The 20,912-nt window shown below is 36.0% G+C and overlaps 1 protein-coding gene across 1 annotated transcript; it reads left to right on the top strand.

Moving 5' to 3' along the window:
* The first annotated feature begins 421 nt into the window (after nucleotides 1-421).
* Nucleotides 422-7,392, top strand: LOC144445027 (organic cation transporter protein-like). The gene is made up of 8 exons (XM_078134579.1): nucleotides 422-811; nucleotides 2,038-2,141; nucleotides 3,302-3,456; nucleotides 4,132-4,303; nucleotides 4,876-5,008; nucleotides 5,419-5,504; nucleotides 5,938-6,156; nucleotides 6,855-7,392. Exons 1-8 carry the CDS (start codon nucleotides 422-424, stop codon nucleotides 7,390-7,392), a joined length of 1,797 nt encoding a protein of 598 aa, XP_077990705.1.
* The last annotated feature ends 13,520 nt before the right edge of the window (nucleotides 7,393-20,912 follow it).

Raw genomic sequence — 20,912 nt, 5'->3', positions numbered from 1 at the left:
AATTTTACATGAATCTAGCAATGTGTATGTGTGTGTGTCTGTCTGTCTGTCTGTCTGTCTGTAGTATCTTTAGGTTTCACGCAACCCCACATCATTCGTTGCGGTTTCTTTTTTCTATATATGGTGGTGGTGGTGGTGGTGGTGGTGGTGGGGGGGTATTTGCTCGTTTGTTGAGTATGTTCCATGATATCCGTAATTGTAACAATGTGGCTTACATGACTATTTGATTAATATACCAGCATAATTGAGGACTGGTCATCCACACATCCGCCAACTGTTTAGTTATGCTTGAACAATAAATTGATGGCAACTAACGGTTGACATATACTCTCAGTTGTCTAGTAATACAGGCAATGGCTTAAAAGAGACTTTAAGGATTAACATTGTCAACGGCTTCGTCTGTGCCCATCTATTCTGCTCAATGGAATTTGAAAACATTTTAAAGTCGATCGGAGAATTTGGAAAATTTCAGACCCAGGTGATATTCATATTCATTGCAATTATACCATACACATGGTTTAGTTTCTGTAACACGTTTTACAGCGTCTCTACAGCTCATTATTGTAGAGTGTACGACAACCAAAGCTTCGAGAAGAACTCGACATTGAAGATATGCACCATCCCATATGCCACCTCCAAACCTGGCGTGAAAATGTGGGACTCGTGTACCAGGTACAGGGTGAATATTTCTGAAATTTCCAACAATTCTGCTCGTGATTGCTTGCAATTGAATGGGGAGACAGGTACTCTTGACTGTGATAATGGATGGATATATGACATATCTACATTTACGAATACACAGATAATGGAGGTAGGATTCATGGCTTATTATCACTTGTTATTTACTGCGAATTTCTCAAAACAGTTCAGCCTTTCTGTTTGATACAATGTACAACCACGCAGAAACCAATAGGAAAATGTACATGCTACATTTTAAGATAGCAATATTGTATGAGTACAGTTTCTTGCTACATTTTGTCTAAGTGAATTGAACTACACATGCCACCGCCACCATATTGACATCAAATGAACACCGCAAAGAACATTTTACCGTTGTACTGTTTGATACTAAGAAAACATTGGCACCCAAATGTCTGCATGGACATTGATGTGGTTCATTTCATATAGACTAAATGTAGCAAACAAATGCCATCTTGATATTGAAGTGTGGCATATGCAGTTTCTTGTTGGTTTCTGCATGCTTATATCAAACAGAAAAGCTGCACGGTATTGGGAAATTCACTGTACTAGTATATCATACATCTAAGATACGACTTTAAAACACTACAGTCGTCGCTCGAATTGGCTGGAGTAATGACTTCCATAGTCTTAACATTTAGACTGACACATATAGTTAACTAGGTGTCTGCTTTTGCATATACACCCTGCCCATAACCACAACAGATCTGGACAATCTATACGATAGAAGTTAATGAAAGATTTTGATACAACTACTGTATACATCCGCATCGTCGTATCAAACCAACCGGTGATGTATGCAAGTGTCTCTAATGTTTTGTATTATTTCATTCATTCAATATATCTATCTATCTATCTATCTATCTATCTATCTATCTATCTATCTATCTATCTATCTATCTATCTATCTATCTATCTATCTATCTATCTATCTATCTATCTATCTATCTATCTATCTATCTATCTATCTATATATCTATCCATCCATCCATCCATCCATCCATCCAGCCAGCCAGCCAGCCAGCCAGCCAGCCATCCATCCATCCATCCATCATGTTTCATTTACACTTAACTACACACTGCAATTTTGGAAAGGTCTTATATACTTCAACCATTTACTAAAACGACCTTCGCAGACACATTATTTGAGTTTAGTTGGAAAGCATAACACACAGTACGAGCCACGTTTTTCACAGTATAGTGAATTCTACAATATATAAACGCTGGAAACAGTAACTGATTTTAATCATACGATGACTGACATGAAATAATCTCATTTTACTCTGTGTATTCTGTACTGACATGGCATAAGCTCACTCTACTCTTGTGTACCTGTAGTTTGACCTGGTGTGTGACAATGATTGGTTAAAACAACTGTCGAAAACTACATATGGTATTGGTATTATGTTAGGCTCGTTCTCCTATAGCCAACTCTCAGATGTGTAAGTGTTTAGTTCAAAATGTTGAATTTAAATATACAGATTAAAGGGACATAACATGAGTTTATATATTTGTTGGGCTTTATTTTTGCTGCATATTTAAAAGGAACTCGCGGTATTCTACTTACTGTAGCGTACTTGCAATTGACAATTCAAACCTGGTATTACGATATAACTAACAAACTATCCGATGACATAATTCACTACCCGTAAAAATGTCGAGGACATCCATACTATACACTCAACAATTCCGAAATAGAGGAGGCCATTCCAAAATCTGGCATGTTGGCGCTCTACTTCCTTTTGTGTGTATGTATCTTTGGGTATATATACATGTTACAGGTTACTCAGTTAATCATAGAGTAGTGCTACCTTTCCCGACATCTGAACAATAAGAAATCTCTGATTTACACTTCTAGAGAATACCAAGGCATAAAGTTCTTAAGAAACGGTACTATGAGGTGATGATTTCCCCAATTTGAGCGAGGGCACTGCATTCTCAATGTCCTGTTTGCAGTCTGGAATTGCATATTGTAATATCATAGAATTGACGTTAACATTACAATAGAATAGTTTAATTGATATATTTGCACAATAACAAACTGTTTACACATTGTTTAGCTTTTGTATGTATTTGCAAATACAGACTTGATTTTTTCAAGTAGAGAGCCATGCATGATAAAATTGTTTTATAGATTACAATTCCAAAATAAATTCCTAATCCTCTTTGATTTGGCCACTTCTAAGAAAATTGATTATTGCTATTCTATATAGGAATTCGCAGTGCCAAATTTAGAAGAGGTTAAAAACTTAACATGAAATACGCCGTGGAAATAACTCTTAAACATTTACTGTTACTTTGTTCAAGAAGACTCCATGTTGTCTTCAGGTAATACCAATGGCAAAAATCTGGGGTCACCATGTAAAGTTTTGAAATAGAGGTCAAATTGATATCAACATTTAGTCATTTTTGAATCCAATGTGGCCGCCAAATATTGTATTAACTCTGCGAAAACAAGACGGTGGATCCCAGTATTTCTTTCATTATTCTAAAAAAAAACAGTAGTAAGCTTTCGAATTAGAATTCTGTGATTTTCAGGGAAATTTGTACCCATGGTGCAATCTACCTTAATTAAGAATACAGACTGTTTTGTACCTCACAGATATGGTAGGAGACCAACGTTATACTTGAGCCTGCTGTCTGGAACTATCTTGAACTCTGTAATCGTATTCTTACCAAACTTCTACAGTTTTATCGTCATTCAATTCCTGATGTCTTTCCTTACTGGGGGAATTTATGTTGTTGGTCACGTTCTAGGTAAATATTACCAATTAACAATAGTATTCTTATTTCTATATTTATGCTTTAATGATCTTTTATTCAGTTTGTTATTTGTAAACACTAAACTGTATTATTGGTAAATTAACCCGACGATTCGTAGAACTGAAAAAGTGCATTAGTTTTTAATTTATGCATTATGTACAATTATATATATTAAGATCTTGTAGACAATCTTGACTTTGATAGTTCAGTATGAAGTTGTTATCTAATAAGCACACTTCAAACAAGAAAACACCCCTACAGGCTTATGGAACATCCCATCGACTTTGGCCAAGTGATTATGCAACATTATATAACTATACCTCATAGACTTCCACTGTGAAAGTGTGACGATTTCGATAGAAAATCACTATTTTGGATATAACTTAAAAAGTACTGATCAGATCGTTGCCATTTGAACAATTCTTTATCTAGACACCCAATGTAATATCTCCAACAAATCTCAAGGCAATCGGTCAGGCGGGTTTTCACGTTGTCATTTACATTCACACACACACACACACACACACACACACACACACACACACACACACACACACACACATTTCAAGACGCCATTACCACTAATGAACCTCAGTTCAGTTGTGCTAAAGACACCTACTGCGATTGTTACTTGTAATTTATACTTAATGTCACTCCTTGTCTAAACAGTTGTGGAAATAGTATCTTCACAATATAGACCTTTCGTTTTGACCGTTTGCAAATTTGGATGGGCCATGGGTAGTGCAATATTGGGAGTGATATCAATGGGTTGCCATGGTGATTGGAGAAAGGTTCAACTTGTGATAGCCCTCACGTCTCTCATCTACATTCCTTACTACTTGTAAGTTTCTTTTTTTAATTTATATTTTATTTCCAGAATGACCAAAGGGAGCAAGTCCCATTTACGGACTCTTAAAAAATACAGCAAACATTACACGTAATCATATCAAGCACAAACAAACAGGTCAAGCTACTGACAATAAAAATTGAACAACACAGAAAAAAATACCGACTAAAAGTTAAGATAAACCTAGCAATATTCTAGAATGGTAAATGTATATACAATAGATTACAATATCACTGTTTGAAGAAAACAATATAACTAGCTGGGTTTCATTTGACCTCCTGTAAAGGAAGGCAATCGCTTTGTCTAGCTATATGTGGACATGACATATAAAACAATTTGCTATAGCCATGGCAAGCATCGTCTTTATCCTCGTACAATTGGTCAGTTTCTACTAGGGTTACCAAATGTAGAAGAGATTAAACAACTCTGCACAAACAGACAAAATAAATTGTGAAACTAATCTAGTAATCACTCAAAAAAGTCACTTTATCGTTAATCACAATCTTTTCTTTAGTTAAGCTTTTAAATGGTCAGGTAACCCAATATCTGTTTTCATATTATTACAGCATTATCAAAGAGTCTGCACGATGGCTAATTCAAAAAGAAAGAACAGAAGAAGCTGGCAAAATAATCCAGGAAATTGCTCGCTGGAATAACAACGTTTGTGAATATAAACTTGAAACGCCGCATAAGGATGAGGTAAGGAGTAAAGTTAAAAATGCTTCCAGAAACAATGTTGGTTTACTTTTTTGAGGCCCTTAAATAGAACAAACTCCTTCTCCGATCCCTACAATAGAGAGATTGTGAATACGAAAGACCTCTCTATAGAACAATTACTTCCTAATTGAAAGGACTGAAAACCACAAAGACTATATTAAGCTGTTAACTTTGAGAGTGTGATAAGAGAGCAAGAAGTATATTATTATTATTATTAATATTATGATTATCATTAACATTTATCATTGATTTAAACACAAACAAATATTAACACACTCTTGCACTACTGATGTCAAACAGTTTCAATAAAAGTTGCATTTGTTTACTGAAATAATAATAATAATGATAATGTTTTAACCAAAACTAATCATATTTTCAAATTAACATTTCAGGTCACAGAAGTCACGAAATTTACATTACTAGATATATTCCGATCACCCGGATTAAGAATGAATGCAACCAATCTCTGTTTTTATATGTAAGCATGGATGTTTGTATAGACATTATTTCTCCTGTCATTAGACGTTTACACTTAGGTCTTGTACATGAAAAAGAAATTTAGCGATTATATATATTATGCATACATACATACATACATACATACATACATACATACATACATACATGCATACATACACACACATACACATACATACATACATACATACATACATACATACATACATACACATACATACATACATACATACATACATACATTCATACATACACACACATACACATACATACATACATACATACATACATACATACATACATACATACATACAATAGCAATGTATGTATTGCTAATAATAGAGAAATAACACCCCTATAATAGAGAAATTGTAACTTTGAAATAAAGTAAAGTTATATAAAACAATAAATCATTCAAAATACTGTTTGTACAGGTTATCCACTGGTATGTTATATGGCGGGATGGCGTATAACTCAAACTACTTCTCTGACAATCCATATACTCTGTATATGTTGTCATGTTTAGTGGAAATACCTGCTAATCTGCTAGGATTGTGGTTACTTGGCTATCTTCCCAGACGATGGTTACTGTGTACAACGATGATTTTAACTGGTGTGTTATGGACCTCGTCTGCATTCATAGGTATACACGTGTTAGTTTATCACACTATTGTATTTCAAGAAGGAGGGTAGAGATATTGATCGGTGTGCTCGTTCAATTAATGACCAAATCGAATATTAGCTTCCTCAACAGGTCTGAGCACTGCGGTGATTGAATGAAAACAAATATCGTAAGATTGGTTGGTCGAGTGATTTATTGATTGCTAGACAGCTAGACACAGACAGACAGTCGGACGGACGGACAGACAGACAGACAGACAGACAGACAGAGAGAGACTGATAGAGAGAGAAATGTAGACAGAGAGACAGAGAGTCAGAGAGACAGGCAGACAGACAGACAGACAGACAGACAGACAGACAGACGGACAGACGGACGGACGGACAGATGGATGGATGGATCGGTCGATGGATGGATGGCTATAATATATAGATATATAATATTATGTTGATTGATTGGATGATCGATGGTTTATATAAGAAATAATTGACTGACCGTCCACACCCAGATCATCAAATTGGTATCCATGTAAATGTAGCGTAAAGAGGTGCCATAAACAATGTTTCGACGTCATAAACTTCCCTGTGAATCCATACCAACATGAATGCAAGGACAGGGTGATCGTACCTTAGCACTTCTATAACGTTCGAGATTGTAGTTCTGATCGCCAGGTTGTTTGTATTTCCTGATTTTCAGCTAATGCCGTTTTGAACATTGCTGTTATTACTGTAGCCAAGATGTGTATAACAATGGCATTTCTAATGGCAACCACTGTATCTATGGAGGTTTACCCGACTCCCATGAGGTAGGCAAACAACTAATCATTCACCTCAACGTCGACTCCCATGAGGTAGGCAAACAACTAATCATTCACCTCAACGTCGACTCCCATGAGGTAGACAAACAGTTAATCACTCACCTCAGTGTTGACTCCCATGAGGTAGGCAAACAACTAATCATTCACCTCAACGTCAACTCCCATGAGGTAGGCAAACAGCTAATCACTCACCTCAGCGTCGACTCTCATGAGGTAGGCAAACAGTTAATCATTCACCTCAACGTCGACTCCCATGAGGTAGACAAACAGTTAATCACTCACCTCAATGTCGACTCCCATGAGGTAGGCAAACAACTAATCATTCACCTCAACGTCGACTCCCATGAGGTAGGCAAACAACTAATCACTCACCTCAACGTCGACTCCCATGAGGTAGACAAACAGCTAATCACTCACCTCAACGTCGATTCCCATGAGGTAGGCAACAGTTAATCACTCACCTCAACATCGACTCCCATGAGGTAGACAAACAGTTAATCACTCACCTCAACGTCGACTCCCATGAGGTAGGCAAACAGCTAATCATTCACCTCAACGTCGACTCCCATGAGGTAGGCAAACAGTTAATCATTCACCTCTATGTCGACTCCCATGAGGTAGACAAACAGTTAGTCATTCACCTCAATGTCTTACAATGTACGTTGTTGTTTGCTTGTTCGTTGAAACACCGCAAAATGTAATTTTTTTTTTTTTTAGGAACGCAGGAATTGGTTTCGTCTTCCTGGGCTACTATGTGGGATCAGTGTTCGTTCCATACATAGTGTACCTGATTGATATATATTATTACTCAACATACATCATCATGGGTGTGATATGTATCTTGTCTGGTGTATGTGTATTGTTACTTCCTGAAACCTCAAATATCAACCTTCCAGAAACATTGGAAAATGTGCAGCCATCAAAATTGTAAGTTGTTGCGATTTTTTCTACTTTAAAAAACGACCATCGTCTGAAGCATAATTGTTACTTCTTTTCGATTGAGTATATGTCTTCTCTGGTTGTTGACTGAGTAAAATTTCAAAATATTAACATGATTTTAGCTATCACTGTGGTTTGATAACGCAAAGGAAAACTTTCGTATTATGTTTATGAATTCGTCGATATCTAAGACTCGGTTGTGGATTTTGTATTTGTATTTTTTTAAAAACGTTTCTATTCGAATCAACTTTTGATTTGATAAGTTACAATAGTATACACATCACTATATACACACACATGCGACGGATAGAACTGACTAGTTCTACAACGTATGTCAGAATGTCTGGAAAAGAAAATAATCACCTGACAGAAAAGGAGTGAATAGAAATCCGAAAATGTAAAGTTGTGTGTTTATACACATGTATATATTTTCTCTCATATTTCTAATCTGATAAAAAACATTATTTTCAAAAAAACCCAATAAAGCTACATTATTTTCCAAACTCATTCTTCACTTATTGTTATTTTTCTTTTCGTAGGAGTCGATCGGATGAGAAAAGCAACGAAAAGCGGTCACTACTTAATAATAATTAACGCTAATTACATGATATTCTATAATTATTTCTCCGCTATAGTGGTTATGCTACATTAAACGGCCAATCAACTTTACTAAAACTCGATTATTTTTAATTTTTACTTAAATTATATATTACTTACAAGCGGTTAGGCGTTTATTTATATGTAACCCGTTCTTATAAATATTTTCGTGATTTCGCAAAATTTGTACTTATTTGTTCCCTGAATTAACAAAAGTCGATTTGGTATAAATTGATATATTATTTGTGCAACATATATATACAGACATCATAATGTAAAAGACTAAGGATGTTATAAGTCGTTACTCAGAGTTTCACGCTTCCTCAGCGATCATCAGGCGACTGATAAAATTGGGATTGCCAAGGTCGATATATACACTCACTTAAATGTTTGTGTATATATTGCGTAACAAGATGGTCGGATGGCCGTAAATAGGTGTACAGTTAGGTTGACTTAAGAACATGTATGTACATGTCGTATTTGATATCATTTGTAAAAGACTAAGTTGATCAGCACCTTTTAGAAATACCTAGAGCCAAAACTGAGTTTTTTAAAAAGTCATTTACAGTAAGAGGAGCCAAAGATTTTAATAATCTACCTGTACATTTGCGTAAAATAGATGCAGTTAATGTTTTTAAGAGGGATTGCTATAATTTCTTATTTACAAAGTATGTGGATGAATCATTTTAAGTCAATTGTACTTATTGTATCTGTAAATGTATTTTAAACAGTCTATTGAAATTTTATTCCTCTTTTGATTGTCACCAATGTCAATTTTTAGTGTTTGTTTGGTATTGAATATTTGTAGTGCACTGTATTGCCGTGTATTTAATTGTGTTGTTATTTTGTATTTTGATGTATCTCGACCTCCACGAAAAGAGGTTTAAAAACCTATGGAGTTATCGAGATTAATAAATAAAGATTAATAATAATAATAATAATAATAATAATAATATTGTAATGTGATGACCTGTTGACTTGTTTCTCCATTTGTAGAGTGACATGTTTTCCTTTGTTGAATATTGTCTCGGATGAATGCAAAATTTTGTAGACATGTTAAGTACATGAACATTTGGATAATATACAGCTAAATTACGGATTTGACCAAACAAAGTAAATTCCAGGAGACTCTAGTGTTTTTCATTTTCTTCTCAGTAATCCATTCCTGGTTTAGTTTCTGTAACACGTTTTACAGCGTCTCTCCAGCTCATTATTGCAGAGTATATGATAACCAAATCTTTGAGAAGAACTCAGCATAAACTCAGATATGCATCATCCCGTACGGTATCGATAATGACTCATGCGCAAGTTATGAGGTGAAGGTTCCTGAAATGACCGTTCATACTTCATACTTCATAATTGCAATGATGTTGTGAAATCCATGATATACTCTTGTGGTGTTTCTGTACAGCATTGTATTATATCACAAGAGAATATTATTGTTGGTCCATCAACTAAATGGTATAATTTCCGAATCGTAAAGAGATCAAAAAATACAATATGAAGACAGAATTCCAATTGCACAATTAAATGATTCAATTCATGTAATTTTAATACATCTATCGGATGAATTTAACAACGAACTTAAAACAGAACGTATGCATATACATAATAAATATAGAAATATTTGAATTATGATTAGACTTCTTTCATAGAAATCTGCTGATTTTATGGCTGTGAGATAAAGTCATTGAATGTTATATGTATATTACAATAATACAAAAATTCGACAGGGCAAACATTGAAATAAAGGTTTCTGGTAAATATAGTGGGAACACTGTGTACAATTCTGTTGAGTTGAGATGATGAAAGGTAAGTAAACATATGGCCTTATGGTGTACCTGATATAAATTAGGACATATCACTGTAGATGAATCTATCAGTCTGTCTGTCTGTCTGTCTGTCTGTCTGTCTGTCTGTCTGTCTGTCTGTCTGTCTGTCTGTCTGTCTGTCTGTCTGTCCGTGTGTTTGTCTGTCCGTGTGTTTGTGTTTGACTATATATATATATATATATATATATATATATATATATATATATATATATATATATATATATATATATATATAATTGACTGGATGTAGATAAAACCACATAAAAGTGCTCAATACGGGTAGTAGAGCGAATTATATACAGGTTTTGAAACCAAATTATATGCTATAGACCCTACAGAACTGTTTCATGAGGTGCGTAGTCCTCACTCATCAGGGGTAGATTCGGAAATTATACCATTTAGTTGATGGACCAACAATAATATTCTCTTGTGATATAATACAATGCTGTACAGATGAGTGAGGACTACGCACCTCATGAAACAGTTCTGTAGGGTCTATAGCATATAATTTGGTTCAAATTTTCAAAACCTGTATATATATATATATATATATATATATATATATATATATATATATATATATACACACACACACACACACATAACACGTCCATCTTTAGGTTTCACTCAACCCCACATCATACGGTGCAGTTTGTGTTTGCAATGTATGGTTGGGGAGGTATTTGTTCGTCTATTGTGTATTGTCCATGATATCCGTACTTGTGACCACGTGACTTACATGAATATTTTATCAATATACCAGCATAATTGAGGACTTGTCAACTTCACATCTGTCAGCTATTTAATGATACTTGAAGAATACATTGATGACAGCTGACACGCGTTAAATGCCCCTCCTCTGTTGTTATATAATCAGCTGTCTAATAACGCAGGCAATGGCCTAATAGAGATATATCGATAAACATGTTAACGGCTTCGTCTGGGTCCATCTATACTGCTCAATGGAATTTGAAAATACTTTAAAGTCGATCGGAGAATTTGGAACATTTCAGAAAACCCAGGTGATGTTCATAGCAATCGCAATTATACCATATACGTGGTTTAGTTGCTGTAACATGTTTTACAGCGTCTCTACAGCTCATTATTGTAGAGTGTATGACAACCAAATCTTTGAGAAGAATTCGACATTGAAGATATGCACCATTCCATACGGCACAGACAATGACGTGCAATAATGGGACTCATCATGTGCAAGGTATGAAATGACCATTTTCAACGGTTCTGTTGACGATTGTTCGTATGGGAAACGTATTATCGACTGTGATAATGGATGGGTATATGATCAATCTACATTTACTAATACACAGATAATGGATAAAATGGTGTTTTCTACAACCTTCCGAAAACCTTGATATTTACGTGACTTGTATTTCCTTGGCAGAAAGGACACAGTACACATTTGCTAAAATCAGATATGGTTCCACACATCAATTATATGTACTGTTTGTTGACGGTATTGCTATGTTTTTAGAATTATTAATATACAGAGACTGTTGAATAGTGATGCGATCAATGATGTAAATTTGTCCTAAACTGGAAATGTTGTCTTTAAAACAGGAAGCTATATTTTACATGAGATTGTTCTTGTGGTGTTGTATCATAAATACATCGGGACTTTATTGTCAATTTGAAAGTGACCGGTGCCTCAAAATTGCTGGCACAACAGAACTGAAAAGTTATTTTTTCCAACAAGTAAGAGAGATGGGAAGAAATCTAGCCATTGCCTTGCAGAATAAAGCGTTTTCGCCAAATCAGTTCATTCCATGATATTACATTTTGTGATTAACGTTATGATGTTCTTATTGTATCTATTGCCAAAAGGAAACCAATACTTTGTCTGCACAATATCCTCAGGGATGTCATACAGTGTGCCTACTAGCGTCATTCCTGGACAATTTGGCATATTCCTTTTTTTTCAAATTGTTGGAAATAGTCGCATTAAGTATTGGGACCATGTTAATTTCAATAGCAAACTATAAAAAGTGTTAAAATATAAGCAATTCGAATGTATATGTAAATCCAAGGATGGTGGATATCTAGACAATGTTGTCTTATTTATCAACTTATCAAGTGATAGGCATTTAATACACTTACATAATAATAATCCGAGCTAAAGGTGTTAAAATAAATTACCCTGACATCTGACTTGAATGCAAAAAAAATAAATGTATTCCGTTAACGTAAGGCTGTAATACATCAAGATGTCTGCCTTATGTATATTGTATATATATACTCAGTATATATAATGTGTCTATACTGAAGTAAACATAGCTTTTCTGTCAGGTAGAGGTCCCCTTTAACTTCCAGACATATTTTGATAGCTCTTATTAGTGATGGATTGTTTGTGGTTTACATGATGGTTTGCACAAACAATCCACCACTAAATATATATATATATATATATATATATATATATATATATATATATATATATATATATATATATATATATATATATATATATATATATATATGTTTTGAAAATATGAACAAAAAAACATGCTATTGACCCTACAGAACTGTTTCGTGAGGTGTGTATTCCTCACTCATCAGGGGTAGAATGGAATATAGTATCTGCGTTTCCTTACCGTTAAATTATATTATTCTAATGTTCCTAACAGGGAATAGCTACCTAGTAACATAGCGTATTAGCATAGTTAATTGTTCTGCAATAATGATTTATGTCTATGCCTACACGACGAAACAAGTTCATTCCGTTTGTTTAGAGTGCTGCGATGAGGTTGACAAATTATAATGTACTTTTCAGTTATGCTGAGATTACATCTCTGACTGGAGCTGTTGTACGGTCTCGCGCGCGCGATAATTTTCCACGTGATGTCGTAGTCAATTTCTTTATCCTTAAGAAACCATACATACTTACTTAGTTCTGTTGAGTTTCTTGACAAATTGTTTCGCTTCAATCTAATACATAGCAACTCAGACTTTTTAATTAGTATGCTGATATGCGAAACTAGTAGATTCATATCATTTTGTTAACAAAGCCTACATCGCGCCTAAATCCGAATTGATATAGCTTTTCATTTTAGTCATTTGCATTTTTAATCAATTGTAATCCAGCCCCTCCGTGGTAAAATAGACCCGTAAATAGATGCACATTTTGTTAAGAAAGCCTACATCTCGACTAAATCCGAATTGATATAGCTTTTCATTCGAGTCATTTGCATTTTGTATTCAATTGTAATCCATCCCCTCCGTGGTAAAATAGACCCGTAAATAGATGCAAGACTTAAGAGCATGTATGTGCATGTCGTATTTGAGATCATTTATATTGTAATATGATGACCTGTTGACTTGTTTCTCCATTTGTAGAGTGACATGTTTTATTTTTGTTGAATATTGTCTCGGATGAATGCAAAATTTTGTAAACATGTTAAATACATGAATATTTGGGTTATATGCATTAAGCTAAATTTAGGATTTGACCAAATAAAGGTTCGACATAACTGTAATAACAAGTTTTGCAAAGTGTCCCATGTATACAATTGAGTATACCATATTATTTTTTACTTCATCTTCATATCTCTATCCGGACAAATGGAATATGAAAATATTTTACACTCGATTGGAGAGTTTGGCAAATTCCAGAAGACTCAAATGTTTTTCATTTTCTTCTCACTAATCCCACTCTCCTGGTTTAGTTTCTGTAACACGTTTTACAGCGTCTCTACAGCTCACTATTGTAGAGTGTATGACAACCAAATCTTTGAGAAGAATTCGACATTGAAGATATGCACCATTCCATACGGCACAGACGATGACGTGCAAGAATGGGACTCATGTGCAAGGTATGATGTGAATGTTCCTGAAATAACCATTTTCAACGGTTCTGTTGACGATTGTTCGTATGGGAAACGTACTATTGACTGTGATAATGGATGGGTATATGATAGATCTACATTTACGAATACACAGATAATGGAGGTAGGATTAAACTGTATTTTCTACACCCTTTCAAAAAAACCTTGATATTTACGTGACTTGTATTTCCTTGGGGCAGCACCTACGAGGCTTTGTGCATGTTGGAAAGCATTCTCTTCCACCAGTCTCAGAAAAAAACTTGGTAGTCAAAGAGCACAGTTTCGTCTGTTGTAAACACACACAACTACATAAACAACGAGATATATTCATTTGATATTTTCCAATGTGTTGGCAATTTAGATTTGATTATATCATTGTTTTCAGCATTATGGACACCAGCCATTTCTAGTGGCGCTTACGTGCAAAATTGAAATAGTAAATATATCGTAACAGCCACTCTATTGACGTATTAATATTTTGCATAGTACATATTTTCAGTAATTACTGATTTGGTTTACACTTCCATTGTTCTCTTCTGTGCACCTAATAGTTTGATCTGGTATGTGAAAATGATTGGTTGAAACAACTTTCAAAAACCACATCTAGTATTGGTGTTATGTGTGGAGCACTTCTTTACGGCCAGCTATCTGATATGTAAGTGTACATGTTATGTGGAATACATCCATTCATAGTTATTTTTGTTGTTGATTGTAAATATACCATCATGTTTTATCAATTTTTTCTAATTGCTAAGAACTGATTAATCCACACTGCAAGTCTACTGGTTTGCGGATTTTGAATGGTAGACATACAGGTGGCACTAGACTAGTAATGACTTTATATTCAATGGGGCATGTTGAATGAGTGTACTATGGGTTGACCCCACCAGCATTTTTCCCTATTGTTAGTAAATTTATTGTGTGTAACTTTAATGAATATTCTGACCATGCGCCCCTACATGTGGAATTGGCAGTCAGCTATTTGTGTCCACAAGTAGAGAACAACGAACTCAGTACAGGGAAAGTTCGTGAAGTGTACCATTGGAACGCTAATCTTGCACCACATTGTCGTGAGGCAGTACGAGTGAATCTCGATAAAATTCACACTTCTTTCAATGAAGCTGGGATTGTTTCACAAGCTACCATGAATAGTAACGTTGATAATTTCACTAGTGTGCTGAGTAGGATATTCACTCCTTTCTGTAAATCCTATGCTACCCGATCTCGAACACCAGATAGCAATGTTTATACCTTTGATGTAAATATATCTTCTCGTAATGTACCTGACAAACATTGGTTTAATGATGAGCTAAAGCGATATTACAGAGAGTACAAACGTGCACTCAACCAATTCAACAGGAGTAAGACTACTGAGCACCACACGTTTTTGAACGAAAAGAAACGAAAATATAAATTTATAGAAGCTAAGCGTAAGCGATATTATTTGCGTACTGAAGGAGATATGCTAGCTCATTTGAAAAAACATAATCCTACAGAATTTTTTAAAAGATTCTATCGTTCGAAGAAGGGTAGTATAGGTGTTAATTTGGGGACGCTCTCAGAGTACTTCAAACAACTACAGTCGTCTATAGTTGACATTGAGACTGCGGAAGAATATGCTATCGATGAACACAACATTGCATTTGATGAACTAGAGGTCAATATTACACAGGACGAGTTAGAGAATGCTATTGGCAAGTTAAAACGTGGGAAGAACCATGGGCCAGACTGTGTTATGAATGAATTTTTCATTGAATGTAAAGATTTTATTGTTCCAATTTTAGTTAAGATCTTTAACTGTGTGTTAGATAAAGTTTTTTCCAGAAAGTTGGTCATCGGCAGTAATTGTGCCAATGTTTAAAAAGGGTGATGCCAAAGAACCCAGCAATTATCGTGGTATTAGTTTAGTAAGTCATTTAGGTAAACTTTTCACAACTGTAATCAATCAACGTTTGCTTACATTGTCATCGAACCAAGATGTTATTACCGATGCCCAGTTTGGCTTTATGCCTGGCTTGAGTACTGTGGATGCAATATTTGCTTTGAACAATTTTATTGCAAAATCATTGTCAAATAGAAAACGTTTATATTGTGCATTTATAGACTTCAAGACATTTCCCGTTGGTGTTGTTGGTCGAAATAGATATCCTGTGCTTAAATATACACCTACCTAGCTAGCTAACTAGATATACTGGTCAAAGTATTGACTGGGCATAGGCGTATGTCTCGACACCTCTTAATGGCAAACATATTTGTGTCTGCACCTCTTAAGGTCTCGCCAAATGTGTGATTAAAAATCAACCCTGAATTATCAGGAAAACGGAGGATTTCTTGTGACTTTACCTGCCCGAGATCCCCTGTCCGATCGCCTGAGAAGAATAGCATTTTTAAGAAAGTTAAATCTCTCGCGTATACATATGCCTGTGTTGGTGATGAGGTTGACGCCATTATCGCCAGAATGTGGTCAAATACAACTATCATTTTATGCAAGAACAACGGATTTGCCTGCTTAACCGTGACATGTGCTTTAGCTTGCTCTTCAGATATCTTTTTGATGTATCGCTGGACCATGATCGAACAGGCTGGGTTTGCTACACACAACTGAGTTCCTAAACATATTGCTTGAAAATAAGCTGATAATTTTGATACCATATGTTTGGCTGTACCAACTCTCAGTCGTTTTGGACAATCACATGACATCTGGCCGGACCGTCCGAGATATACACAATTATGATGGTGTACCTGCGTCTTGGCATCGTTATCTTTGAAAACCAAAAACCTTACTACATCTTCCGGAGCTGCCGCATCTACTGCTTTAGGTGTCGGCAATTTTCCTAGAAAATCCTCGAATTGCTGAATGGGTTTATCTTTTTGTTTCTCATAATCTGATTTTTCCCCGAGTAACTCATGTATTCTGTGATCGATGCTTTCAACATTGATTTGACTGTCGGCTTCCACCCTTGAGGTCAACATCTTTGATGCGCAGTTTACATGATTTGGCTTGGTCGTCAAATCCAACAAATCTGCCTAAAAAATCAATTTAACCTCTCAACATTCATAAAACCACTGCCAACAAATACAATTACGATATTATCCACTTTATTTATTAACGAATTTTAATTATTACTGTACACATTATCATCCCAAATACAACTATGTAGTATGTTGCCCTCTCTCTTCCTTCTTTACATAGCTACTGCTTCCTCACTTTATTTGCACTCCGTCTATAACAAACTCTAGGTGGCGCTATTTCTATGATATCCCGTCAAAGGTGACGACATATAAGTCACTCGGTAAGGGGTGGTCTATGTAGCCTTTACTAGAAGAGGCTTGAATGATTCAGACTTCCCCTTTACTAGCTATCTTCACTATGTTCACAGCTCTCCGACTGACTAGTGGCCAATACGATGTCAGAAAACGGTCTCTCGGCACAATCACTGTTGCATTGAAGCTTTGATCAATGACATGCTTCAAGACCGAGGGTACGTACTAAACTGAATGGCGGATACACATATATTTTATCAGCCCTACTAAAGTCATGTTGAAAGATGTTCGCCTTCACATTTATTCTGATAAAACTGAGCTATGTATCGGGGCAGCTTTTTATTTGAACAATCTGCCATTGCATCCACCTGATGTGGACCATACTTACTTTCCACCCAATGCCAAGCACTGTCGGACAGCATCGCATTTGACAGTGAAGTATCCTGTGATGGCGAGTCGGCTTCATTGTCAGCTGAAGCCACATGAGTCATTGTAAGCCGTACATTATGCTCGAAAACGAAATTGAACACTTTCTTCAGAATTTCGTTAAGGCCGTAAGCTCTTGCCCCAGGGAACCCGTTTCGCCATGCTTGTACTACAGGCAATGCATCTACAAACACATCGACACGCTTATTATCGATGTGGTCTTTAATGGCAATAAGTGCCCTATATACTGCTTCTGCCTCCTTTCTAACTATTGGTACATCTTTCACACCTTCCTCCCAAGTCGCCACGATAACAACTTTTTCACCATCAATGTGCGCCACTGCTCCCCATCTATGATTACTGGAGTCAGTGTACATCTTCAAATTTAAGTGGCTCTCTGTTGGCCACTTGAATTTTCCTGCTTGTTCTATGATAGCTTTCCATTGCTCTATTTCTTGTCGGAGTTGCCCTCTAATCGGGATCAACTATCTGGCGTTATTTTTGGCTTTTCCACACGCATTTGCCATCTGTCTAATATATAATCTCGCGCATGGTATTGCCAAAATTAAAGAGATACATTTGCCCATAATTTTCTGCAGTACCAGCAAAACCACCATCCTCTCTGATAATGTACTTTCTATCAAATCTAGAAATCTTATTTTCTTATTTTCTGGTATAGCGAAGGACTGTTTTTGAATCCACTAACAACCCTAGCATAACCAATGATTGTACTGGGTACAACACACTTTTCTCAAGATATATAAACAATAACCTGCCTCAATTGCTATTCTACATACCAGGTATGCTGCCACTTGCGCCCTCTGTCGGCTATCCCATTTTATAGCTTTATTATCCTCGGTTGTCTGTAAAGCCCCTCCATGCCTGTCATCAATATACTGTATACAAGGTACCCCTATGGATCTAGCGTAATTCGTTACACAGTGCTTCATGGTATGATATACATATGCCGACAACTTCCAACCAAATGGAAGTGTGTTGTTTACAAACCACACCCCTGCCCATTGAAATCCTACATATGCACGTTCCTCTTGATCCAACAAAACGTGGTCATATCCACTTTTGTCATCACACTTGAAATGGTAGTCATCCTTACCTAGTGACCTCCACTAATTTGTCTAACTGAAACGGTATGCTACGTGTCCAAAGATTCAAATATGTCAATACACATTCTCGGTTTCGTTGGTTCCACTGTAATGGGCATTACTATGTAAGGGGGTGGATCACGTCCTACTATACCCCATACCGACACAGCCCCCGATTTTATTCTATCAGCAATAGTCTCAGCAATAAATGAGCCATGTTGTTGGCACGTGGGGTTGTTCTGGAAAGCTCTTGGGGAAGGCTTTTCATGAGCATATTTGATACCCTTGAACTCTCCTTCAAAGGGGACAAAATACTTTGAAATCATAATTTTATTGTTTATCCAGTCTACAATACCAGATCCATCATGAATACATTCAGTCAACTCGTTCCAGTAAGGTACGTGCTTGTGAACTTCTCCCGCAATAAATTCTTTCGGATTTCTATATACCAAATCGTCCGACGTTGCAAACGTATCTCCTTTAACGATCGAAGTGATGTCGGGGAAACTGCGCAGGCCATACTGCCTCGGGGCGCCCCCTAATGTTGTCCATCCGTAACTCTTACGTTAGGCTATACCCCAATTTGCTCGGAATTCCAACTCCCATGCAGGCGGTTCAAACTGAAAGTGGGGGAAAAATTAGAGGCTAAATTTAACTTCCATGTACCCAAATAATGGTTGCCACAAAACAATGTCTTGTCAAATTCATGGTATTAAAGCAGAACATAAGTAGCACCATTACCGTTCTTCACTTCCACTTTGAAAGCAACCAGGCTGGGCGACCTACGAACGCATGTCGAATGAGGATTAACGGTTTGTTTCCGTGAACATTTCGACCTTTTATTTTTCATGGTTCGTACTTTCTAATTATTAAGTTAGTAAAATATTGGATCTAAGAGAGAAGTCTCTAAATGCCCTTAAGGGCCAATCAACACAGTTCTACTCTTTGTCTAGCTAGAGTGCAAAGTTTGTTGTCCGTTAAGGATGGTTTAACCTGATACTTCAATATTTCAATGGACATCTCATTATAATTTGCATGCCAGAGTCTATCAACGTTAGCCAATGACGCTACAATGTTCTCAAGTTGAGAGAACTCCTGCTTCTAAAACCGCCAGCTACTGTTGCAGTGTCTGAGCAATGCTACAATTTTTGATTGGTGGAATCTAAAGATTTGCATATAGAATTACAGATGGTTTCAATGACGTTAAATATTGTCAAAAGACTAATGAGTCTGTATTGTTGTTTAGGTCGTGTTCCTTTCAGGTTAACGTCCGTATTTGCATATGAATATCTCATTAACGAGGGGATCATAGTTGATAGTATAAGTGCTTAGGTGAAAACCCGCTAGTTTGACAGTCCAGCATGAATCAAATGCTATTGCAGGTACTGAGAATTCTAGGTATTGAAACAAACTGAATGTACCCTTTTTTTACTTTACATCTTAAGCCCGTAAAGTATAAAATCAACGATGTCTTAGTTCATAGAATAGGAAATCTAAATATGCTAGTAGGGTAAGTTCCACAAATAACAAATAATGTCTGTGGAAAAAACTCAAAAGTTTTGTGTACCTGTCCACATTTTTCGAAGTAGGTAATGCTTACACCATTCCTTTTTGTCATATCATTTTCCAGATATGGTAGGAAACCCACGATGTACATGAACCTGGTGTCTGGGACAGTTTTGAACCTTGTGATGGTATTCTTACCCACCTTTTCCAGTTATATTGCCATCCAGTTTTTGATGTCATTCCTGACTGGTGGATATTACTGTGTGTCTAATATTCTAGGTAAATACCACTCAGAAGGTTGTTAAATTGTACTTTTTAAAAATGAATTTATGACACTGGTAGTACATATTTAGTTACCAACATAATGTAGAATTTCCACATATACAACCGACTTTAAAGATTGCAACTGTATTGTGCAAATGTTCTATTTCAATGCAGTTGTTGCACGTATCATACTGTAGATTGTC

Source organism: Glandiceps talaboti, chromosome 13, assembly GCF_964340395.1.
Source record: "Glandiceps talaboti chromosome 13, keGlaTala1.1, whole genome shotgun sequence".
In the NCBI taxonomy this organism is placed as follows: Eukaryota; Metazoa; Hemichordata; class Enteropneusta; family Spengelidae; genus Glandiceps; species Glandiceps talaboti.
This window is presented reverse-complemented; position numbering and strand designations above follow the sequence as displayed.